Source organism: Salvelinus alpinus, chromosome 9 (genome assembly GCF_045679555.1).
Source record: "Salvelinus alpinus chromosome 9, SLU_Salpinus.1, whole genome shotgun sequence".
In the NCBI taxonomy this organism is placed as follows: Eukaryota; Metazoa; Chordata; class Actinopteri; order Salmoniformes; family Salmonidae; genus Salvelinus; species Salvelinus alpinus.
The window spans coordinates 1717795-1743780 of record NC_092094.1 but is presented as its reverse complement, the minus strand read 5'-3'; the positions used below and the strand labels follow the sequence as shown (position 1 = coordinate 1743780).

The 25986-nt window shown below is 45.6% G+C and overlaps 1 protein-coding gene across 1 annotated transcript in view; it reads right to left on the bottom strand.

Annotated features, from left to right (window-relative positions):
- LOC139584140 (cholesterol side-chain cleavage enzyme, mitochondrial) overlaps nucleotides 1-25423 on the bottom strand; it is a 28439-nt gene extending 3016 nt beyond the window's left edge. The window contains exons 1-8 of the mRNA XM_071415661.1: nucleotides 21058-25423; nucleotides 18466-18621; nucleotides 17537-17736; nucleotides 13271-13474; nucleotides 11472-11632; nucleotides 10889-11055; nucleotides 6829-6907; nucleotides 6527-6718 (exon numbers count right to left, since the gene is read on the bottom strand). Coding sequence (XP_071271762.1) covers nucleotides 6527-6718; nucleotides 6829-6907; nucleotides 10889-11055; nucleotides 11472-11632; nucleotides 13271-13474; nucleotides 17537-17736; nucleotides 18466-18621; nucleotides 21058-21320 — 1422 coding nt within the window. The 5' untranslated portion in view covers nucleotides 21321-25423. The remainder of the gene's footprint in view (nucleotides 1-6526; nucleotides 6719-6828; nucleotides 6908-10888; nucleotides 11056-11471; nucleotides 11633-13270; nucleotides 13475-17536; nucleotides 17737-18465; nucleotides 18622-21057) is intronic.
- Nucleotides 25424-25986: the final 563 nt, after the last annotated feature.

Sequence of the window (25986 nt, the reverse complement as noted above, 5' to 3'; positions counted from 1 at the left end):
TTACAACCATATGTTCTGTCTTCCTGTGACATTCTACTATTGGAAGGAAAAAAAGTGGTTGAAACTAAATGAAAGTTAAATCAAAACGAAATAGGTTGTTTGAACTAAAGTAGTCCAACTAAAGTAGTCCAACTAGAGTAGTCCAACTAGAGTAGTCCAACTAGAGTAGTCCAACTAGAGTAGTCCAACTAAAGTAGTCCAACTAGAGTAGTCAAACTAGAGTAGTCCAACTAGAGTAGTCCAACTAGAGTAGTCCAACTAGAGTAGTCCAACTAAAGTAGTCCAACTAGAGTAGTCCAACTAGAGTAGTCCAACTAAAGTAGTCCAACTAGAGTAGTCCAACTAGAGTAGTCCAACTAAAGTAGTCCAACTAGAGTAGTCAAACTAGAGTAGTCCAACTAGAGTAGTCCAACTAGAGTAGTCCAACTAAAGTAGTCCAACTAAAGTAGTCCAACTAGAGTAGTCCAACTAGAGTAGTCCAACTAGAGTAGTCCAACTAGAGTAGTCCAACTAGAGTAGTCCAACTAGAGTAGTCCAACTAGAGTAGTCAAACTAGAGTAGTCCAACTAGAGTAGTCCAACTAGAGTAGTCCAACTAGAGTAGTCCAACTAGAGTAGTCCAACTAGAGTAGTCCAACTAGAGTAGTCCAACTAAAGTAGTCCAACTAGAGTAGTCAAACTAGAGTAGTCCAACTAGAGTAGTCCAACTAGAGTAGTCCAACTAGAGTAGTCCAACTAAAGTAGTCCAACTAGAGTAGTCAAACTAGAGTAGTCCAACTAGAGTAGTCCAACTAGAGTAGTCCAACTAGAGTAGTCCAACTAAAGTAGTCCAACTAAAGTAGTCCAACTAGAGTAGTCCAACTAGAGTAGTCCAACTAGAGTAGTCCAACTAGAGTAGTCCAACTAGAGTAGTCCAACTAAAGTAGTCCAACTAGAGTAGTCAAACTAGAGTAGTCCAACTAGAGTAGTCCAACTAGAGTAGTCCAACTAGAGTAGTCCAACTAGAGTAGTCCAACTAGAGTAGTCCAACTAGAGTAGTCAAACTAGAGTAGTCCAACTAGAGTAGTCCAACTAGAGTAGTCCAACTAGAGTAGTCCAACTAAAGTAGTCCAACTAGAGTAGTCCAACTAGAGTAGTCCAACTAGAGTAGTCCAACTAGAGTCAGTCCAACTAGAGTAGTCCAACTAGAGTAGTCCAACTAGAGTAGTCAAACTAGAGTAGTCCAACTAGAGTAGTCCAACTAGAGTAGTCCAACTAGAGTAGTCCAACTAGAGTAGTCCAACTAGAGTAGTCCAACTAGAGTAGTCCAACTAGAGTAGTCCAACTAGAGTAGTCCAACTAGAGTAGTCCAACTAAAGTAGTCCAACTAGAGTAGTCAAACTAGAGTAGTCAAACTAGAGTAGTCAAACTAGAGTAGTCCAACTAGAGTAGTCCAACTAGAGTAGTCCAACTAGAGTAGTCCAACTAGAGTAGTCCAACTAGAGTAGTCCAACTAGAGTAGTCCAACTAGAGTAGTCCAACTAGAGTAGTCCAACTAGAGTAGTCCAACTAGAGTAGTCCAACTAGAGTAGTCCAACTAGAGTCAAACTAGAGTAGTCAAACTAGAGTAGTCAAACTAGAGTAGTCAAACTAGAGTAGTCAAACTAAAGTAGTCCAACTAAAGTAGTCCAACTAAAGTAGTCCAACTAGAGTAGTCAAACTAGAGTAGTCAAACTAGAGTAGTCCAACTAAAGTAGTCCAACTAGAGTAGTCCAACTAGAGTAGTCCAACTAGAGTAGTCCAACTAGAGTAGTCAAACTAAAGTAGTCAAACTAAAGTAGTCCCGAAGTCTTTCAAGCTTTAAAAAATATTTTGAATTGTTTTAAGATGGTCATATGGAATTGTTTTAAGATGGTCATATGGAATTGTTTTAAGATGGTCATACCATGGATCATTTAGCTATTTGATTTTGAATTTTAGAACCCATTTAAGTATAAAAAATGTATAGAAGGCAGCTATGAATAAGCATACTGACATAGAAGCTTTGAATAAAATACTTGAGTTGAATTCGGATCTGGGGAACGATATGGACAACGAGGATTTTGATATGGCCAACGAGGATTTTGCTTTCTAGAAGGACTGGATCTACTTTAAGGTCTGTAAATAAATTATTTTCATGACTTTATATAGCTCATTTACTATATGTATTTCATTTATTATAAGTTGTCTGCTTTTTGTGCTTTTGGATTTAGTTTATATAGGCCTATGTAACAAAGTCATTTCAATGATATATCATTCCAAAGTAGTTATTGTCTATGTTTCATATTAGTTCACTGGTTGCTATTCTAAGTTTCAGGCCACTAAACTCTCATGGCCATTGTTTATTTGTGGTTGTCACCTCTGCCTTCGTCTACAAAGTGTTACTGTTTGCATCGTGTGTGTGCTTCACACCTTCTATGTGAGTCACTGTACAGATAAAGTTTAGGTTTGGTGTTTTCACTTTACAGTAAAGACGTTTAGTAAATTTAGTCAACTGTAATTCTGTGTGTCTTACAACAATATATCCCTTTATTTTATTCCCCACAGAGTGGAGGATGCAGAGGATTTGGATGACGACGTTTGGGAAACACCGCTCCCCAGCAAGCGCCCCCGCCGGTCAAGGTCTTCCTCCCCTCTGCTATGTCAATCACCCCGTCTGCAGGCCCTGGCACCACTCCCCTCTGCTATGTCAATCACCCCGTCTGCAGGCCCTGCCACCACTCCCCTCTGCTATGTCAATCACCCCGTCTGCAGGCCCTGGCACCACTCCCCCTCTGCTATGTCAATCACCCCGTCTGCAGGCCCTGGCACCACTCCCCTCTGCTATGTCAATCACCCCGTCTGCAGGCCCTCCCCGTCTGCAGGCACCACTCCCCCTCTGTCTATGTCTGAGACTCAGCCCCCTGTCTGCAGGCACCACTACCCTCTGCTATGTCAATCACCCCGTCTGCACTGGCACCACTCCCCTCTGCTATGTCAATCACCCCGTCTGCAGCGACCCTGGCACCACTACCCCCCTCTGCTATGTCAATCACCCCGTCTGCAGGCCCTGGCACCACTCCCCTCTGCTATGTCAATCACCCCGTCTGCAGGCCCTGGCACCACTCCCCTCTGCTATGTCCAATCACCCCTGTCTGCAGGCCCTGGCACCACTCCCCTCTGCTATGCCAATCACCCCGTCTGCAGGCCCTGGCACCACTCCCCTCTGCTATGTCAATCACCCCTGTCTGCAGGCCCTGGCACCACTCCCCCTCTGCTATGTCAATCACCCCGTCGTCTGCAGGCCCTGGCACCACTCCCCCTCTGCTATGTCAATCACCCTGTCTGCAGGCACCACTCCCCTCTGCTATGTCAATCACCCAGTCTGCAGGCCCTGGCACCACTCCCCCTCTGCTATGTCAATCACCCTGTCTGCAGGCACCACTCCCCTCTGCTATGTCAATCACCCCGTCTGCAGGCCCTGGCACCACTCCCCTCTGCTATGTCAATCACCCCGTCTGCAGGCCCTGGCACCACTCCCCCTCTGCTATGTCAATCACCCCGTCTGCAGGCCCTGGCACCACTCCCCCTCTTGCTATGTCTGAATCACCCCTGTCTGCAGGCCCTGGCATCACTCCCCCTCTGCTACTGCCAATCACCCCAGTCTGCAGGCCCTGGCACCACTCCCCCTCTGCTATGTCAATCACCCTGTCTGCAGGCACCACTCCCCTCTGCTATGTCAATCACCCCGTCTGCAGGCCCTGGCACCACTCCCCCTCTGCTATGTCAATCACCCCGTCTGCAGGCACCACTCCCCTCTGCTATGTCAACCACCCCGTCTGCAGGCCCTGGCACCACTCCCCTCTGCTATGTCAATCACCCCGTCTGCAGGCCCTGGCACCACTCCCCCTCTGCTATGTCAATCACCCCGTCTGCAGGCCCTGGCACCACTCCCCTCTGCTATGTCAATCACCCCTTCTGCAGGCCCTGGCACCACTCCCCCATTGCTATGTTAATCACCCTGTCTGCAGGCCCTGGCACCACTCCCCCTCTGCTATGTCAATCACCCCGTCTGCAGGCCCTGGCACCACTCCCCCTCTGCCAGTTCATCTGGAGGTGCAGGAATCTAGGCCTCAACAGAGAAGAGGCAAAGGAAGCAGCAGAGGGAGAGACAGAGAGGCAGAGGAAGCAGCACAGCAGAGGGAGAGGCAGAGGAAGCAGCACAGCAGAGGGAGAGACAGTGGAAGCAGCACAGCAGAGGGAGAGGCAGAGAGGCAGAGGAAGCAGCACAGCAGAGGGAGAGCCAGTGGAAGCAGCACAGCACAGCAGAGGGAGAGGCAGAGATGCAGAGGAAGCAGCACAGCAGAGGGAGAGGCAGAGAGGCAGAGGAAGCAGCACAGCAGAGGGAGAGGCAGAGAGGCAGAGGAAGCAGCACAGCAGAGGGAGAGGCAGAGAGGCAGAGAAAGCAGCACAGCAGAGGGAGAGGCAGAGGAAGCAGTACAGCAGAGGGAGAGGCAGAGGAAGCAGCACAGCAGAGGGAGAGGCAGAGGAAGCAGCACAGCAGAGGGAGAGGCAGTGGAAGCAGCACAGCAGAGGGAGAGGCAGTGGAAGCAGCACAGCAGAGGGAGAGGCAGAGAGGCAGTGGAAGCAGCACAGCAGAGAGAGAGGCAGAGGAAGCAGCACAGCAGAGGGAGAGGCAGTGGAAGCAGCACAGCAGAGGGAGAGGCAGTGGAAGCAGCACGGTACACTACAAAAGTTTTTATACTTTTCTAAACAACATTTATGTCCTGAATTTAGCAGGTGCTGTCGACAGATCAATTGAAAAAAGTGATTTGCTTCTTTCTGCACACGCCACGGTCAGTGTGAACCGGAGTGACTTGAGACAACGCTGGCGGAACAAGATGGTAGCTACAAACAGAAGGGAGTTAAATGGTTCCAGTCTGCCATGAAGCATTTATCCATGTAAGAGTCCAGCTACATTTTCAGATATTATACGTTTCTAAGTTTGTCAGAAAATCGTTTTCATTGCAAGTTAAAGTGTACTGTTAGCTAGCTAGCGAACGTTAGCTTGCCAGCTCGCTAGCTAACGTTACGTGTTTGATCTGTGAAGTAATATTATTCAAATCAGATATTAATTTGCATTCTTCATTATAGCCTAATGTTATCTAGCTAACATTGAACCTGGTAGATTAGCTTTAGCTACCTGGACATTTAGACTATAGCTATGACAATGTTTGTATTGGTTGGTAGTAGTATGAGTTGGGACTATACCGTTTTATTGTTTAGCTAGCTAGCTACATGTCTAAACAAAACACTTTGCCAGATGACTACATGACCCATCAAGTTAGCCAGGTGTGTCTGGGGGTGATTACAGTCATCTATTGTATTTCATGAACATGTCTAGATAATAGAGACCCGTCCACTTATCTAGATGTGTCTGGGGGTTATAGCATTTCTTTCACATGACCCATCGATTTAGACAAGTGTGTCTGGATAAGCATCATCTAATAATTATAACATATATTTATCTGGACACGTTCTGCTTTTGATATTGCTACTATAGTAACCATTTCACTGTACTGTTTACATCTTCTGTATCCTGTGCATGTGACAAATCAACTTTTTATTTTATTTGGTATTGTGTGTGTTTACCGGAGACGGTAATGTGAAGAACAACATGACCTGCACCAAAGTCAGATTAGGATAAAGGCCTAGATAAAGTATATTTTTACCTGGAGTTTTTCCTTATTGTAGTCTACTACTTTTACCACTTTTAGTCTTGAAATCTTTGGTTGATGACTAAACTAATCACTCTGTTTAGCAAATATCTTAAAGAGATGGGTGGGGCTAAGGTTTAAGAGGGCCTAAATGATGCTGAATGGGTGTAGACAAAGACGAGCTCTCCAGTAGTTACCAAATATTCAAGGGCCATTTTCTCAAAAGTGGGGTTACAAGTTTATCAACTTTCAAAGCAGAATTACTTTCCCATTGTTCTTCAACTGCAGTGTGTGATATGCCATTTTCTTGCTCTAGGTTTCTACTTTTATCCAATAAAAAATAAAAATAAATCTAATTTTGCTACATAAGACCAAATCCAGGTGGCCAGTCACATATTTAACCCCTTATTTCTGTTGTTTCAAAACGACCTTCATATTTCCATGTGTTTGTATAACCTTCAGACGAGTCCCCTGGCACTTGTGGGGGTCGTAGAGAGCACAACTGTGTTTGTGAGAGTCTCCCCTTTCCATAGATGGGTCATATTAGTATTTGGACGCTACAAACATTTTCGTGAGAAAACAGATTTTCGGGATGTCTCATGGTCTGACAGACATCGCTTTAGCTCTGTAGCTCTGTAGCTCTGTAGCTCTGTAGCTCGGCCACCTTCCGCCACAGATGCGGACGGCCGACGTGGATTAAGATGCAAAAAAACTGATATCTCTAGCTTAAACTGACAGATTTTGATATAATTATTTTTAATATGTTACTTAGGATTTTAATCAGTCATTCGAACGTTGAGCTGTGATCCTCACATGTATAAGGAAGAGCTGCATCTCCGTCTCAGCAATGCGCCGTCCGAGACACTGTCTGGGTCCAAACCCGAAGCCCAAGCTCCTGAAGTACTGGTTCTCTGCCCGCAGCCAGCGGGACGGGAGGTACTTCTCAGGTCTGGGGAACACATCTGGGTCTCTACCCATCGCATAGAGACCCAACTGGACCAGAGTCTAGAGAGAGTGAGAACACACCACATAACATACTGCCCTCCCAAACCATCAACCAAAGTCTCTGATCAAATGGAAAGACAGTAGCTACCGTATGTCATATCTCCTCTTACCCCACGAGGTATGTGATAGTTCTGAATGACGATATCCTCTGTAATGTATCTCTGTAAGCTGACTGCAACCGGATGAAGCCTGACAGACAGAAGAAGATGGTGACATTCTTAATGCTTAACCAGTAGGTGGCCCAGACATCTCAACAGATGAAGAGTATAGATGTTTAAGCGATATCTCAAATTCATCTCTAAAAGTGATCATTGTTACTTGACTTCTGTCTAACCACCATTAGGTGGTTGCACCATTGCAATGACGTAAAAACATATTCAGTAATGACATGATATATACTGTGACTAATGTCAATATGCCTTGTCCATTGCTGTCTTGGTTAGTGATTATTGCCTTATTTCACTGTAGAGCCTCTAGCCCTGCTCAATATGTCTTAGTTAACGCTTTAGTTCCACCTCCCACACATGCGGTGACCTCACCTGGTTTAAACGTCTCTAGAGACTATATCTCTCTCATCATTACTCAATGCCTAGGTTTACCTCCAATGTACTCACATCCTACCTTACCTTTGTCTGTACATTATGCCTTGAATCTATGCTATCGTGCCCAGAAACCTGCTCTATTTACTCTCTGTTCCGAATATACTAGACGACCAGTTGTTATAGCCTTTAGCCATACCCTTATCCTACTTCTCCTTTGTTCCTCTGGTGATGTAGAGGGTAATCCAGGCCCTGCAGTGCCTAGCTCCACTCCCATTCCCCAGGCGCTCTCATTTGATGACTTCTGTAACCGTAAAAGCCTTGGTTTCATGCATGTTAACATTAGAAGCTTCCTCCCTAAGTTTGTTTTATTCACTGCATTAGCACACTCTGCCAACCCGGATGTTTTAGCCGTGTCTGAATCCTGGCTCAGGAAGACCACCAAAAACCCTGAAATTTACATCCCTAACTATAACATTTTCTGACAAGATAGAACTGCCAAAGGGGGCGGAGTTGAAATCTACTGCAGAGATAGCCTGCAGAGTTCTGTCTTACTATCCAGGTCTGTGTCCAAACAATTTGAGCTTCTACTTTTAAAAATCCACCTTTCCAGAAACAAGTCTCACCGTTGCCGCCTGCTATAGACCACCCTCTGCCCCCAGCTGTGCCCTGGACACTATATGTGAATTGATTGCCCCCCATCTATCTTCAGAGTTCGTTCTGTTAGGTGACCTAAACTGGGACATGCTTAACACCCCGGCCATCCTACAATCTAAGCTTGATGCCCTCAATCTCACACAAATGATCAATGAACCTACCAGGTACAACCCCAATCTGTAAACACGGGCACCCTCATAGATATCATCCTGACCAACCTTCCCTCTAAATACACCTCGGCTGTCTTCAACCAGGATCTCAGCGATCACTGCCTCATTGCCTGCGTCCGTGATGGGTCTGCGGTCAAACGACCACCCCTCATCACTGTCAAACTCTCCCTAAAACACTTCAGTGAGCAGGCCTTTCTAATCGACCTGGCCCAGGTATCCTGGAAGGATATTGACCTCATTCCGTCAGTAAAGGATGCCTGGTTATTCTTTAAAAGTGCTTTCCTCGCCATCTTAAATAAGCATGCCCCATTCAACATGTTTTTAACCAGGAACCGATATAGTCCTTGGTTCACTCCCGACCTGACTGCCCTTGACCAGCACAAAAACATCCTGTGGCGTTCTGCATTAGCATCGAATAGCACCCGCGATATGCACATTTTCAGGGAAGATAGGAACCAATATACACAGGTAGTTAAGAAAGCAAAGGCTAGCTTTGTCAAAGAGAAATTTGCATCCTGTAGCACAAACTCCCAAAAGTTCTGGGACACTGTAAAGTCCATGGAGAATAATAGCACCTCCTCCCAGCTGCCCACTGCTCTGAGGCTAGGAAACACTGTCACCACCGATAAATCCACGATAAATGAGAATTTCAATAAGCATTTTTCTACGTCTGGCCATGCTTTCCACCTGGCTACCCCTACCCCGGTCAACGGCCCTGCACCCCCCACAGCAACTTGCCCAAGCCTCTCCCATTTCTCCTTCACCCAAATCCAGATAGCTGATGTTCTGAAAGAGTTGCAAAATCTGGACCCCTACAAATCAGCAGGGCAAAAAAATCTGGACCCTCTCTTCCTAAAAATATTTGCCGAAATTGTTGCAACCCCTATTACTAGCCTGTTCAACATCTCTTTCATATCGTCTGAGATTCCCAAAGATTGGAAAGCTGCCGCAGTCATCCCCCTCTTCAAAGGGGGAGACATTCTAGACCCAAACAGTTACAGACCTATATCTATCCTACCCTGTCTTTCTAAGGTCTTCGAAAGCCAAGCAGATCATATCACAAACAGATCACCGACCATTTTGAATTCCACCGTACCTTCTCCCATATGCAATCTGGTTTCCGAGCTGGTCATGGGTGCACCTCAGCCACGCTCAAGGTCATAAACGATATCATAACCGCCATTGATAAAAGACAGTACTGTGCAGCCGTCTTCATCTACCTGGCCAAGGCTTTCGACTCTGTCAATCACCACATTCTTATTGGCAGACTCAACAGCCTTGGCTTCTCAAATGACTGCCTCGCCTGGTTCACCAACTACTTCTCAGAGAGAATTCAGTGTGTCAAATTGGAGGGCCTGTTGTGCAGACCTCTGGCAGTCTCTATGTGGGTGCCACAAGGTTCAATTATTGGGCCGACTCTCTTCTCTGTATACATCAATGATGTCGCTCTTGCTGCTGGTGAGTCTCTGATCCACCTCTACGCAGACGACACCATTCTGTATACTTCTGGCCCTTCTTTGGACACTGTGTTAATAAACCTCCAGACGAGCTTCAATGCCATACAACTCTCCTTCCGTGGCCTCCAACTGCTCTTAAATGCAAATAAAACTAAATGCAAGCTCTTCAACCGATCGCTGCCCGCACCTGCCCGCCTGTCCAGCATCACTACTCTGGACGGTTCTGACTTAGAATATGTGGACAACTGATTAGACTGTAAACTCTCCTTCCAGACTCACATTAAGCATCTCCAATCCAAAATTAAATATAGAATCGGCTTCCTATTTCGCAACAAAGCATCCTTCACTCATGCTGCCAAACAAACCCTCGTAAAACTGACTATCCTACCGATCCTTGACTTCGGCGATGTCATTTACAAAATAGCCTCCAACACTCTATTCCGCAAACTGGATGCAGTCTATCACAGTGCCATCCGTTTTGTCACCAAAGCCCCATATACTACCCACCACTGCGACCTGTATGCTCTGGTTGGCTGGTCCTCGCTTCATATTCGTCGCCAAACACACTGGCTCCAGGTCATCTATAAGTGTTTGCTAGGTAAAGCCCGACCTTATCTCAGCTCACTGGTCACCATAGCAGCACACACCCGTAGCATGCGCTCCAGCAGGTATATTTCACTGGTCACCCCCAAAGCCAATTCCTCCTTCGGCCGCCTTTCCTTCCAGTTCTCTGCTGCCAATGACTGGAACGAACTGCAAAAATCACTGAAGCTGGAGACTCATATCTCCCAAACTAGCTTTAAGCACCAGCTGTCAGAGCAGCTCACAGATCACTGCACCTGTACATATCCCATCTGTAAATAGCCCATCCAACTACCTCATCCCCATACTGTATTTATTTATGTATCTTGCACCTTTGCACCCCAGTATCTCTACTTGCACATTAATCTTCTGCACATCAATCATTCCAGTGTTAAATTGGTATGTTGTAATTATTTCGCAACTATGGCCTATTGGCCTTACCTCCCTTATCTTACCTCATTTGCGCACACTGTATATAGACTTTTTCTACTGTACTATTGACTGTATGTTTGTTTTACTCCATGTGTAACTCTGTGTTGTTGTATGTGTCGAACTGCTTTGCTTTATCTTTTTCCAGGTCGCAGTTGTAAATGAGAACTTGTTCTCAACTGGCCTACCTGGTTAAATAAAGTTTAAATAAAAAAAATAAAAAATGTATATAGTTGTTGTGGGTTTATAATAATTGGTATTGTAGTTATTGTCTTGTTTAGGTAGTCATTGTAGTTAACATCAGCTATCGTTGGTCAATCATCTTGTCTGTCCGACCTCAGCGTTTCCTTCAGCGCTCCTTTGACCAGCGGTATCATCTTCAGCATCTGTAGCATGTCTCCCTGGGTAGACTGTCTGGCTACAGCCACCTCAGCCCTCAACTCTTCCTGGAGGTCAGGATGTCTGGCCAGCTCATATAGAGTCCACAGCAGGGTGATAGACGTCTGAAATACATTACAGAGTAGAATGAATAACTACTAGAGACAACAGTTCATGAATTGATTCCAGAGGATTGAAATACGGCTGGTTGTCTACCCTATCTGGTAGTTAACTAATCAGTTGACTTGGATATCTCTCATACAGCCTCACAGAACCAGGTCTAAACAACAGGATAAGGTGATTACTGTTGGAAGTCATCATCAAGTTTGTTACCGTGTCTACCCCTTCAGCCATCAGTTCGGTGACGCTGGCCTTGATGTCCTCTATAGACAGCTTGTTATAGATGTTTTATAGAGAGGTTATATACAAGTTATTACCGTGTCTACCCCTCCAGCCATCAGTTCGGTGACGCTGGCCTTGATGTCCACTAAAGACAGCTTGTTATAGATGTTTTATAGAGAGGTTATATACAAGTTATTACCGTGTCTACCCCTCCAGCCATCAGTTCGGTGACGCTGGCCTTGATGTCCTCTATAGACAGCTTGTCTAACATCAGAAGGCTGGCCAGGACTCCTGGATACTTCCTGTGGGTGTTGGTGTCCTGACGCATCGTCCTGTAGATGTTCTGGATGCAGCGGTCCGCTGGGGGCACATGTAATCAGGACAGTTTAACAGTGAACCAACATAGCTACTGATACAGACACAGCAGTGTTATCTGTGATCTTAAATGCATCATACGGATCACAGACAACTGTCTTCTTCCTGGCTTTACTTGTTTTTGTTTCCCTAAATAGATTACAGCCCTAACACTTCCACATGGCCCTAAACCTTGTCCTTAACCCTTCAATGTTTGCTCCCTAACTCTTCCCCTCAGCCCTAAACATTCCATGTTTTGCCCTAAGCTTTCCCTTAGGCCCTAACCATTCAATGTTTGGCCCTACCCCTTGGCCCTAAACTTTCAATGTTTCCTCCCTAACCCTTCCCATTGGTCCTGATCTTTCCCATTGGCCCTGATCCTTCCCCCTGGCCCTGACCCTTCCCCCTGGCCCTGACCCTTCCCCCTGGCTCTGACCCTTCCCCCTGGCCCTGATCCTTCCCCCTGGCCCTGATCCTTCCCCCTGGCCCTGATCCTTCCCACTGTCCCTGATCCTTCCCCCTGGCCCTGATCCTTCCCCCTGGCCCTGATCCTTCCCCCTGGCCCTGATCCTTCCCCCTGGCCCTGACCCTTCCCCTTGGCCCTGATCCTTCCCCTAGGCCCTGATCCTTCCCCCTGGCCCTGATCCTTCCCCCTGGCCCTGACCCTTCCCCCTGGCCCTGACCCTTCCCCTTGGCCCTGACCCTTCCCCTTCGCCCTGATCCTTCCCCCTGGTCCTTACCCTTCCCCCTGGCCCTTACCCTTCCCCCTGGCCCTGATCCTTCCCCCTGGCCCTGATCCTTCCCCCTGGCCCTGATCCTTCCCCCTGGCCCTGATCCTTCCCCCTGGCCCTGATCCTTCCCCTTGGCCCTGATCCTTCCCCTTGGCCCTGATCCTTCCCCCTGGCCCTGACCCTTCCCCCTGGCCCTGACCCTTCCCCTTGGCCCTGACCCTTCCCCTTCGCCCTGATCCTTCCCCCTGGTCCTTACCCTTCCCCCTGGCCCTTACCCTTCCCCCTGGCCCTGATCTTTCCCCCTGGCCCTGATCCTTCCCCCTGGCCCTGATCCTTCCCCCTGGCCCTGATCCTTCCCCTTGGCCCTGATCCTTCCCCTTGGCCCTGATCCTTCCCCCTGGCCCTGACCCTTCCCCCTGGCCCTGACCCTTCCCCTTGGCCCTGACCCTTCCCCTTCGCCCTGATCCTTCCCCCTGGTCCTTACCCTTCCCCCTGGCCCTTACCCTTCCCCCTGGCCCTGATCTTTCCCCCTGGCCCTGATCCTTCCCCCTGGCCCTGATCCTTCCCCCTGGCCCTTACCCTTCCCCCTGGCCCTTACCCTTCCCCCTGGCCCTTACCCTTCCCCCTGGCCCTGATCCTTCCCCCTGGCCCTGATCCTTCCCCCTGGCCCTGATCCTTCCCCCTGGCCCTGATCCTTCCCCCTGGCCATGATCCTTCCCCCTGGCCATGATCCTTCCCCCTGGCCATGATCCTTCCCCCTGGCCCTGATCCTTCTCCTGGCCCTTACCCTTCCCCCTGGCCCTGATCCTTCCCCTTGGCCCTGATCCTTCCCCCTGGCCCTGATCCTTCCCCCTGGCCCTGACCCTTCAATGTTTGCCGATATCACATGGATATGTTATGAGCATTGTCCTACCCTGGTTGAAGATGCCATCCCAGGCCTCTACGTGATCTCTCCAGATCTTGGCTCCTACCCTCCTCAGCATGGCCGGGGGGATGTACAGCATGGGAGAGGTAGTCTTGAACATCAGAGAGATGCAGTCAATGAAGTGTTGGGCCTCAGGGTTGATGTAGTCCAACATCAGGCCCAGACGCTCCCCATACAGAACTGAACCCACCGCTGAAGCGAAAAGAACACAGGTTAGACCCAGACTCACATACAGCATCAAACCCACTGCTGGAGAGGAGAGAACACAGGTTAGACACAGACGCCTTCCATACAGAACAGAACCTACCACATTACAGCACAGCACATGTGAGACATTGTACAATACTGAACTTAGTGTACATACAATAATATCAGGTAAATATAGTATAATATACAGTAGAGGACAGTACATTCCGCCAGCCTAAGACACCAGTTGTCGATGGCCTATGACCCCTAAGGAGCGATGGACCTAAGTAAGAAAGATATTAGTTGCCATTGTCGATGGCCTATGACCCCTAAGGAGCGATGGACCTAAGTAAGTAAGATATTAGTTGCCATCGTCGATGGCCTATGACCCCTAAGGAGCGATGGACCTAAGTAAGAAAGATATTAGTTGCCATTGTCGATGGCCTATGACCCCTAAGGAGCGATGGACCTAAGTAAGTAAGATATTAGTTGCCATCGTCGATGGCCTATGACCCCTAAGGAGCGATGGACCTAAGTAAGAAAGATATTAGTTGCCATCGTCGATGGCCTATGACCCCTAAGGAGCGATGGTCCTAAGTAAGTAAGATATTAGTTGCCATCGTCGATGGCCTATGACCCCTAAGGAGTGATGGACCTAAGTAAGTAAGATATTAGTTGCCATCGTCGATGGCCTATGACCCCTAAGGAGCGATGGACCTAAGTAAGAAAGATATTAGTTGCCATTGTCGATGGCCTATGACCCCTAAGGAGCGATGGTCCTAAGTAAGAAAGATATTAGTTATCACCGTCGATGGCCTATGACCCCTAAGGAGCGATGGACCTAAGTAAGTAAGATATTAGTTGTCATCGTCGATGGCCTATGACCCCTAAGGAGCGATGGTCCTAAGTAAGAAAGATATTAGTTATCACCGTCGATGGCCTATGACCCCTAAGGAGCGATGGACCTAAGTAAGTAAGATATTAGTTGTCATCGTCGATGGCCTATGACCCCTAAGGAGCGATGGTCCTAAGTAAGAAAGATATTAGTTATCACCGTCGATGGCCTATGACCCCTAAGGAGCGATGGACCTAAGTAAGTAAGATATTAGTTGTCATCGTCGATGGCCTATGACCCCTAAGGAGCGATGGACCTAAGTAAGTAAGATATTAGTTATCATCGTCGATGGCCTATGACCCCTAAGGAGCGATGGACCTAAGTAAGTAAGATATTAGTTGCCATCGTCGATGGCCTATGACCCCTAAGGAGCGATGGACCTAAGTAAGAAAGATATTAGTTATCATCGTCGATGGCCTATGACCCCTAAGGAGCGATGGTCCTAAGTAAGTAAGATATTAGTTGTCATCGTCGATGGCCTATGACCCCTAAGGAGCGATGGTCCTAAGTAAGTAAGATATTAGTTGCCATCGTCGATGGCCTATGACCCCTAAGGAGCGATGGTCCTAAGTAAGTAAGATATTAGTTGCCATCGTCGATGGCCTATGACCCCTAAGGAGCGATGGACCTAAGTAAGAAAGATATTAGTTATCATCGTCGATGGCCTATGACCCCTAAGGAGCGATGGACCTAAGTAAGTAAGATATTAGTTGCCATCGTCGATGGCCTATGACCCCTAAGGAGCGATGGTCCTAAGTAAGTAAGATATTAGTTGCCATCGTCGATGGCCTATGACCCCTAAGGAGCGATGGTCCTAAGTAAGTAAGATATTAGTTGCCATCGTCGATGGCCTATGACCCCTAAGGAGCGATGGACCTAAGTAAGTAAGAAATTAGTTGCCATCGTCGATGGCCTATGACCCCTAAGGAGTGATGAGCCTAAGTAAGTAAGATATTAGTTACCATCGTCGATGGCCTATGACCCCTAAGGAGCGATGGACCTAAGTAAGAAAGATATTAGTTATCATCGTCGATGGCCTATGACCCCTAAGGAGCGATGGACCTAAGTAAGTAAGATATTAGTTGCCATTGTCGATGGCCTATGACCCCTAAGGAGCGATGGTCCTAAGTAAGTAAGATATTAGTTGCCATCGTCGATGGCCTATGACCCCTAAGGAGTGATGAGCCTAAGTAAGTAAGATATTAGTTACCATCGTCGATGGCCTATGACCCCTAAGGAGCGATGGACCTAAGTAAGAAAGATATTAGTTATCATCGTCGATGGCCTATGACCCCTAAGGAGCGATGGACCTAAGTAAGTAAGATATTAGTTGCCATTGTCGATGGCCTATGACCCCTAAGGAGCGATGGTCCTAAGTAAGTAAGATATTAGTTGCCATCGTCGATGGCCTATGACCCCTAAGGAGTGATGAGCCTAAGTAAGATATTAGCAGAAATATAAGATGTTAACCTTACAGTATTTGAGGCAATCTGGTACAGTGGCTTGCGAAAGTATTCACCCCCCTTTGTCATTTTCCTATTTTATAAAATAGATTTGTGGGGGGGTTGTATTATTTGATTTACACAACATGCCTACCACTTTGAAGATGCAAAAATATGTTTTATTGTGAAACAAACAAGAAATAACACAGAAAACAGAACTTGAGCGTGTGTAACGATTCACCCCCTCAAAGTCAATACTTTGTAGAGCCATCTTTTGCAGCAGTTACAGGTGCAAGTCTCTTGGGGTACGTCTCTATAAGCTTGGCACATCTAGCCACTGGGATTTTTGCCCATTGTTCAAAGCAAAACTGCTCCAGCTCCTTCAAGTTGGATGGGAACTGCTGGTGTACAGAAATCTTTAAGTCATACCACAGATTCTCAATTGGATTGAGGTCTGGTTTTTGACTAGGCCATTCCAAGACATTTAAATGTTTCTCCTTAAAGCACTCGAGTGTTGCTTTAGCAGTATGTTTAGGATCATTGTCCTGCTGGAAGGTGAACCCCCGTCCCAGTCTCAAATCTCTGGAAGACTGAAACAGGTTTCCTCAAGAATTTCCCTGTATTTAGTGACATCCTTCAATTTCCCAGTCTCCGCCGATGGAAAAACAGCATGATGCTGCCACCACCATGCTTCACTATGGGGATGATGTTCATGGGGTGATGAGAGGTGTTGGGTTTGCGCCAGACATTTTCCTTGATGGCCAAAATGCTCAATTTTAGTATCATCTGACCAGAGTACTGTCTTCCATATGTTTGGGGAGTCTCCCACATACCTTTTGGCGAACACCAAATGTGTTTTCTTATTTTTTTTCTTTAAGCAATGGCTCTTTCTGGCCACTCTTCCGTAAAGCCCAACTCTGTGGAGTCTACGGCTTAAAGTGGTCCTATGGACAGATACTCCAATCTCCAATGTGGAGCTTTGCAGCTCCTTCAGGGTTGTCTTTGGTCTCTTTGTAGCCTCTCTGATTAATGCCCTCCTTGCCTGGTCCGTGAGTTTTGGTGGGAGGCCCTCTCTTGGCAGGTTTGTTGTGGTGCCATATTCTTTCCATTTAATAATTGATTTAATGGTGCTCCGTGGGATCTTCAAAGTTTCTGATATTTTTTTATATTCCAACCCTGATCTGTACTTCTCCACAACTGTGTCCCTGACCTGTTTGGAGAGCTCCTTGGTCTTCATTGTGCCACTTGCTTGGTGGTGCCCCTTGCTTAGTGGTGTTGCAGACTCTGGGGCCTTTCATAACAGGTGTGTATATACCAAGATCATGTGACAGATCATGTGACACTTAGATTGCACACGGGTGGACTTTATTTAACTAATTGTCTGACTTCTGAAGGTAATTGGTTGCACCAGATCTTATTTAGGGGCTTTATAGCAAAGGGGGTGAATACATATGCACGCTCCACTTTTCCGCTGTAATTTTTTTAAATCTTTTGAAACAAGTAATTTGTTTCATTTCACTTCACCAATTTGGACTATTTTGTGTATGTCCATTACATGAAATCCAAATAAAAATCAATTTAAATTACAGGTTATAATGCAACAAAATAGAAAAAATGCCAAGGGGGATGAATACTTTGCAAGGCACTGTACTGGTATGAGTCAGTGTATAAAACATGGTCATCACAGGTTTCAAGACAGCCACAAGTAAATATTAGGTGAAACGGACTTACATTCCAGAGCGTATTTGAAGAGTTCTTGAGAAAGATCGGTGGTCCATTTGTCCTGTCCACTCCTTTCTATCTTCTTATGTACCCGGGCCACAAAGTCCTGTCCAACTTCATCCAACAGAGGAACAAAGTTCCCCAACACCTTGGGAGAGATCACCTCTCTATTCAGAACCACCCTGTTGGAACGCCAGTCTTCCCCATTCCTACAGGGAGAGAAAAGGACCAAACTTTGTTTTGGAACGTCTCAGAACCAGCAAATATAAATCTCATTAACTAAGTGTCAATAACTAAATCTCATTAACTAAATCTCAATAACTAAGTGTCAATAACTAAGTGTCAATAACTAAGTGTCAATAACTAAATCTCAATAACTAAATCTGTCAATAATGCCTGATTCACACTATAGGGCCATCTACCACGCTATAGGGCCACACCTGGCCTGGTTACCATCTACCACGCTATAGGGCCACACCTGGCCTGGTTACCATCTACCACGCTATAGGGCCACACCTGGCCTGGTTACCATCTACCACGCTATAGGGCCACACCTGGCCTGGTTATCATCTACCACGCCATAGGACCACACCTGGCCTGGTTACCATCTACCACGCTATAGGGCCATACCAAGCCAAGCTGTACTGGGCTGGCCTGTAGATATGGCAATGTGAAAAGATATCTGAGATAACAGAGTCGAGTTTGGATAAACCCTAAACTGTTAGCCAGGGTACCTGTCTCTTTAGCTAACATTCCACTTCTTGTCATGACAAGGAGTGGCAAGGAGTGGAATGATGGGTAAAGAGCCTGTTTCCCAGGCTACAATACTGTAGTGTGAATAGTCAAAACATCACAAAAACGAAAGCTTATGATGACATTGATTTGAAAGTCCTTATTTAAACAACTGTTTGACAGATATAACAGAACAGTGTACGTACTTGAGCAGGACTCCATATTTCCTGTTCCTGTAGTCTCTGTATGAGGTCCATGCCTCCACTGTTAACCTCTTGGGGTAGTGTCCTTCTGCCTTGAACAGGATGGCTGCATCCTCCGGCTTTATGATGTTTACACTATTATAGTAGCCTATCTTCTCCCTGTCAGGTACAATGACAGAGCACAGCAGATCATGTCATTTATGTTCAAAGGTTTTGTTGGTAAAATGCACTTATTTTTGTTTTGTTCACACTCATAATAGTCCATCTTCTCCCTGCAGGGCAATACAGCATTTATAAACCACATGGACAGCAGTAAATATAGTCCATCTTCTCCCTGCAGGACAATACAGCATTTATAAACCACATGGACAGCAGTAAATATCGTCCATCTTCTCCCTGCAGGACAATACAGTAAATATAGTCCATCTTCTCCCTGCAAAACAATACAGCATTTATAAACCACATGGACAGCAGTAAATATAGTCCATCTTCTCCCTGCAAAACAATACAGCATTTATAAACCACGTGGACAGCAGTAAATATAGTCCATCTTCTCCCTGCAAGACAATACAGCATTTATAAACCACGTGGACAGCAGTAAATATAGTCCATCTTCTCCCTGCAGGACAATACAGTAAATATAGTCCATCTTCTCCCTGCAGGACAATACAGCATTTATAAACCACGTGGACAGCAGTAAATATAGTCCATCTTCTCCCTGCAGGACAATACAGTAAATATAGTCCATCTTCTCCCTACAGGACAATACAGCATTTATAAACCACATGGACAGCAGTAAATATAGTCCATCTTCTCCCTGCAGGACAATACAGCATTTATAAACCACATGGACAGCAGTAAATATAGTCCATCTTCTCCCTGCAGGACAATACAGTAAATATAGTCCATCTTCTCCCTGCAGGACAATACAGCATTTATAAACCACGTGGACAGCAGTAAATATAGTCCATCTTCTCCCTGCAGGACAATACAGTAAATATAGTCCATCTTCTCCCTACAGGACAATACAGCATTTATAAACCACATGGACAGCAGTAAATATAGTCCATCTTCTCCCTGCAAGACAATACAGCATTTATAAACCACATGGACAGTAGTAAATATAGCAGACTGTGCCTTTGTTAAAATCAAACATATTTTGCTAGTAGAAATCCCGTTGAAAATTGTTTTAATGATTCTATATGGCTAGATTCACATTGTATTTGTCTGATAGAAAAGATTGCTCCCCTCAACAAAGCTAATTCCAGAATGTATTGTTTTGTCTGCAGCAACAACACAAACTGTGTTGTAGCGTTATGTTGAAGTGGGCTCCAGCTACAGCTACGGTTCACTGCTTAGCTGACACTTTTAGTTGTGAATAATAATAATAATAATACAGAACTTGTATTCACTGCTTCAGTAGTTTGGTATTTTATTAGTATCCCTATTAGCTGTTGCAAAAGCAGCAGCTACTCTTCCTGGGGAAGACAAAGGTTAATACTTTATTATAACGTTGTCCCCTTTGACATCATAACTGAATGACATACTGATTCTTACCGTAGACCTATCCTATTTTATGCAATTTGGCAGATGCTTTTAGCCAAAGCCACTTAGTATTTAGTGCATACATGTTTACATATATGTGGTCTTGAGTATTGAACCCACTATCCTAGCGTTTCAACGCCCATGTTCTACAAACTGATCTACAGAGGACCATGTTCTACTAACTGAGCTACAGAGGACCATGTTCTACTATCTGAAATACAGAGGACCATGTTCTACTAACTGAGCTACAGAGGACCATGTTCTACAGAGGACCATGTTCTACAGAGGACCATGTTCTACAGAGGACCATGTTCTACTAACTGAGCTACAGGGGACCATGTTCTACAGAGGACCATGTTCTACAAACTGAACTACAGAGGACCATGTTTTACAGAGGACCATGTTCTACTAACTGAACTACAGAGGACCATGTTCTACTAACTGAACTACAGAGGACCATGTTCTACAGAGGACCATGTTCTACAAACTGAACTACAGAGGACCATGTTCTACTAACTGAACTACAGAGGACCATGTTCTACTAACTGAACAACAGAGGACCATGTTCTACAGAGGACCATGTTCTACTATCTGAACTACAGAGAACCATGCACTGATTTGCCACCTATAACAATGGGGAGGCAGGTAGCTTTGTGGTTAGAGCATTGTTTCAGTAATCGACAGGTCCCCGAGCTGACAAGATAAAAATCTGTCGTTCTTCCCCTGAACATGGCAGTTAACACACTGTTCCCCGGTAGGCCGTCATTGTAAATAAGAATTTGTTCTTAAACTGACTTGCCTAGTTAAATACAACATTCTATTACAGTTGTAGATCATATCATTACTAACCTCCTAATCTGTCTATGGGTCTGACTGTGACTTACGATGTTAAAGTTGAACTGTCTTATACCCGTCTATGGGTCTGACGGTGTTGAAGTTGTACGATCTCTTACCTGTTAATAGATCTGACTGTATCATACCTGTATATTGGACCAAAGGTGTCGAAGTTGTACGATCTCTTACCTGTTAATAGATCTGACTGTATCATACCTGTATATTGGACCGAAGGTGTTGAAGTTGTGCACCATGACTCTGTGGATGTTCCTGAATCCGTCTAGTTTCCAGAAACTGTAGAGGTTGGCAAGTCCGTTTCTCCAGAGACCTGGGATCTCACTGAAGGCCTGGACCGTACTGCTGTTGTCTGGGGACAGAGCTTGGCGCACCACCGGCATACTGGAGTTGTGGCGGGCACTGGGTAGTCCACATGCTGGCAGACCCAGGGAACTGCGACACACACTCCACCTCACCATCATAGCAGCGTCTCTCTCCTACCTTACTTCTTCTAACTCTTCTTCTGTCTGTTTCTTTTTCTCATCCGGCTCTATGCTCTCTCTGTCTACCTCTCCACTGTGTCTCTCCTCCCCTGTATCCTTGAAGGTTTCTTTCAGGGACAGCTTGTGTGTTGTGATAGTGTCAGCCTATGGCAAGTCAAGGCCCCCCTCATCCAGACACACACTTTGGGTTAGTCTTCTGTTTACTGTGGGACTTTCTCAGAATGCTGAAATATCCATCCTCCTAACATAAGATGTTATAGCTGGGGATTTAATTGTTGGACTGTGTGTTAGTTGAATACTCTTGTTTAATCTTGTTTCTGAGAAAATACCCACAAAGTACTAGGTTGGTTGTACTTGAATTACGGTGGCATTTGGGCATTGCATTTTGGGAAAAAAATGTAATAATTTTTCTAGATTTGTATTGATTGAAATGGATGTGGGTATATCTTCCCATTGTAAATAATATGGTAGCTTAAGGACTTTAAATCCTTTTTACCATTATGATAACGGTGAGCCATCAGTAAAAGTAATAACATTAATGATGTTTACACCAATGACACATTTTAGGTAAATGAGGAGTTTTTGAAATGGAGACCACAGATTCTCAAATCTAAGGTCATCAATCATTGAAAAAGTGCTTACAATGTTATTTCCTGTCAATTAAATTGACTAACACCAAGTGACATTTTGAATGTCCAAATTAACAATAAATCCTTGAATGTATGACCTACTAAAAGGTTGTTATTAGCTAATAATGTGATTTAATATAGACCTCTCCCCAGATACAAGCCACTGGAGGGAATGCTCAAGGTCCTTGTATATCTTTGTAATCAGTGATTTTTCAAGGCGGTAACACCAATGACAAACTGAGGGACACACATTATACTGTTAAAACAAAATTGTATTTTAATACCCTTCCTTGTTTTTATTGACCGATGCAATATATTAAATACTTTTGTTCACCACCTAGCATTCAAAATAATAGATATTTCTATATAGATACCCCCTCAGTACACCTCTAAACATCACCAGTGGGACAAGCCAATTTGCCCCCAGTAGTTTCTGCAATGCATACAGATGCAGTATAAAGGACTCTCATATGTTTTCCTATTAAATAATAGTTCAATAAAATAGAAAATGTATTATTTGTCATTTTAATGTATTTTTATATGGTGCCAATGTCAAGATTTACAAACACAATTCAAGAATAACCCAAATGCCAAGTCAAAAATGTTTGAATTCTCACATTGCTCTACATCTCATCTAAGTGTAATCTTTAAAATAATTCCATTGTTAGATCCTTGTGTCCTTGCCCTGAGACCTTGGGAGTGTTCTCTCTCTAAACAGATGTAGAGGGAGGCTACAGGAACACATCTTTCTCACATAATCACTAAGGTAAAAAATCTATTAACTTTTAAGAAGAACATGTCAACATTCAATACATTTTACATGATTATAATCCAGAAATGTTACTTTTATATCATAAAACATACACAACACATCAATAAATAATTGAAATGTCAACATAAGACAGAAGACCACATCATAGTCACTGTTGGACTGAAATAAATGAAACGTACAAAACAGTACGGGCAGGATCAGCTTGGGCTTGCGTCATGTGTCAATGGAAGGCAGGATCAGCTTGGGCTTGCGTCATGTGTCAATGGAAGGCAGGATCAGCTTGGGCTTGCGTCATGTGTCAATGGAAGGCAGGATCAGCTTGGGCTTGCGTCATGTGTCAATGGAAGGCAGGATCAGCTTGGGCTTGCGTCATGTGTCAATGGAAGGCAGGATCAGCTTGGGCTTGCGTCATGTGTCAATGGAAGGCAGGATCAGCTTGGGCTTGCGTCATGTGTCAATGGAAGGCAGGATCAGCTTGGCCTTGCGTCATGTGTCAATGGAAGGCAGGATCAGCTTGGGTTTGCGTCATGTGTCAATGGAAGGCAGGATCAGCTTGGGCTTGCGTCATGTGTCAATGGAAGGCAGGATCAGCTTGGGCTTGCGTCATGTGTCAATGGAAGGCAGGATCAGCTTGGGCTTGCGTCATGTGTCAATGGAAGGCAGGATCAGCTTGGGCTTGCGTCATGTGTCAATGGAAGGCAGGATCAGCTTGGGCTTGCGTCATGTGTCAATGGAAGGCAGGATCAGCTTGGGCTTGCGTCATGTGTCAATGGAAGGCAGGATCAGCTTTCAAACTCATTCCATGAGTGTATGCGGGTTTTCGCTCCTCCCTTTTACTTGATTGAATAATTAATTAGGAACTCCCCTCACCTGGTTGTCTAGGTCTTTATTGGTTAACTAGGAACTCCCCTCACCTGGTTGTCTAGGTCTTAATTGGTTAGCTAGGAACTCCCCTCACCTGGTTGTCTAGGTCTTAATTGGTTAGCTAGGAACTCCCCTCACCTGGTTGTCTAGGTCTTAATTGGTTAGCTAGGAACTCCCCTCACCTGGTTGTCTAGGTCTTAATTGGTTAGCTAGGAACTCCCCTCACCTGGTTGTCTAGGTCTTAATTGGTTAACTAGGAACTCCCCTCACCTGGTTGTCTAGGTCTTTATTGGTTAGCTAGGAACTCCCCTCACCTGGTTGTCTAGGTCTTAATTGGTTAGCTAGGAACTCCCCTCACCTGGTTGTCTAGGTCTTAATTGGTTAGCTAGGAACTCCCCTCACCTGGTTGTCTAGGTCTTTATTGGTTAGCTAGGAACTCCCCTCACCTGGTTGTCTAGGTCTTAATTGGTTAGCTAGGAACTCCCCTCACCTGGTTGTCTAGGTCTTAATTGGTTAGCTAGGAACTCCCCTCACCTGGTTGTCTAGGTCTTAATTGGTTAGCTAGGAACTCCCCTCACCTGGTTGTCTAGGTCTTAATTGGTTAGCTAGGAACTCCCCTCACCTGGTTGTCTAGGTCTTAATTGGTTAGCTAGGAACTCCCCTCACCTGGTTGTCTAGGTCTTAATTGGTTAGCTAGGAACTCCCCTCACCTGGTTGTCTAGGTCTTAATTGGTTAGCTAGGACCTCCCCTCACCTGGTTGTCTAGGTCTTAATTGGTTAGCTAGGAACTCCCCTCACCTGGTTGTCTAGGTCTTAATTGGTTAGCTAGGAACTCCCCTCACCTGGTTGTCTAGGTCTTAATTGGTTAGCTAGGAACTAAGCTCAGTGCTAAGCTCAGTGCTTTCAACATGTCAATAACTCTCACAAATACAAGTAGTGACGAAGTCAATCTCTCCTCCACTTTGAGCCAGGAGAGATTGACATGCATATTATTAATGTTAGCTCTCTGTGTACATCCAAGGGCCAGTCGTGCTGCTCTGCTCTGAGACAATTGTAATTTTCCTGAAGTCCCTCTGTGGCATCTGACCACACGACTGAACAGTAGTCTAGATGTGACATAACTAGAGCCTGTAGGACCTGCCTTGTTGATAGTGTTAAGAAGAGAGAGCAGAGCCAGACTACAGCAACACCACTAGACCTACTGACTACAGCAACACCACTAGACCTACTGACTACAGCAACACCACTAGACCTACTGACTACAGCAACACCACTAGACCTACTGACTACAGCAACACCACTAGACCTACTGACTACAGCAACACCACTAGACCTACTGACTACAGCAACACCACTAGACCTACTGACTACAGCAACACCACTAGACCTACTGACTACAGCAACGCCACTAGACCTACTGACTACAGCAACGCCACTAGACCTACTGACTACAGCAACGCCACTAGACCTACTGACTACAGCAACGCCACTAGACCTACTGACTACAGCAACGCCACTAGACCTACTGACTACAGCAACGCCACTAGACCTACTGACTACAGCAACGCCACTAGACCTACTGACTACAGCAACGCCACTAGACCTACTGACTACAGCAACGCCACTAGACCTACTGACTACAGCAACACCACTAGACCTACTGACTACAGCAACACCACTAGACCTACTGACTACAGCAACACCACTAGACCTACTGACTACAGCAACACCACTAGACCTACTGACTACAGCAACGCCACTAGACCTACTGACTACAGCAACACCACTAGACCTACTGACTACAGCAACACCACTAGACCTACTGACTACAGCAACACCACTAGACCTACTGACTACAGCAACACCACTAGACCTACTGACTACAGCAACACCACTAGACCTACTGACTACAGCAACACCACTAGACCTACTGACTACAGCAACACCACTAGACCTACTGACTACAGCAACACCACTAGACCTACTGACTACAGCAACACCACTAGACCTACTGACTACAGCAACACCACTAGACTACTGACTACAGCAACACCAGTAGACCTACTGACTACAGCAACACCACTAGACCTACTGACTACAGCAACACCACTAGACCTACTGACTACAGCAACACCACTAGACTACTGACTACAGCAACGCCACTAGACCTACTGACTACAGCAACACCACTAGACCTACTGACTACAGCAACACCACTAGACCTACTGACTACAGTCCTATCACGGACAGTATCAGGAAGACAGTGCTATAAGGGATCCTTGGGATGTCCCTCCCCTAAAAGCAAGTTGATTTATTAGCTAGATTGTAGATTAAGAAATTGATTAGTAGTTGTGAGAGGAGACTAAACATGTATTACATA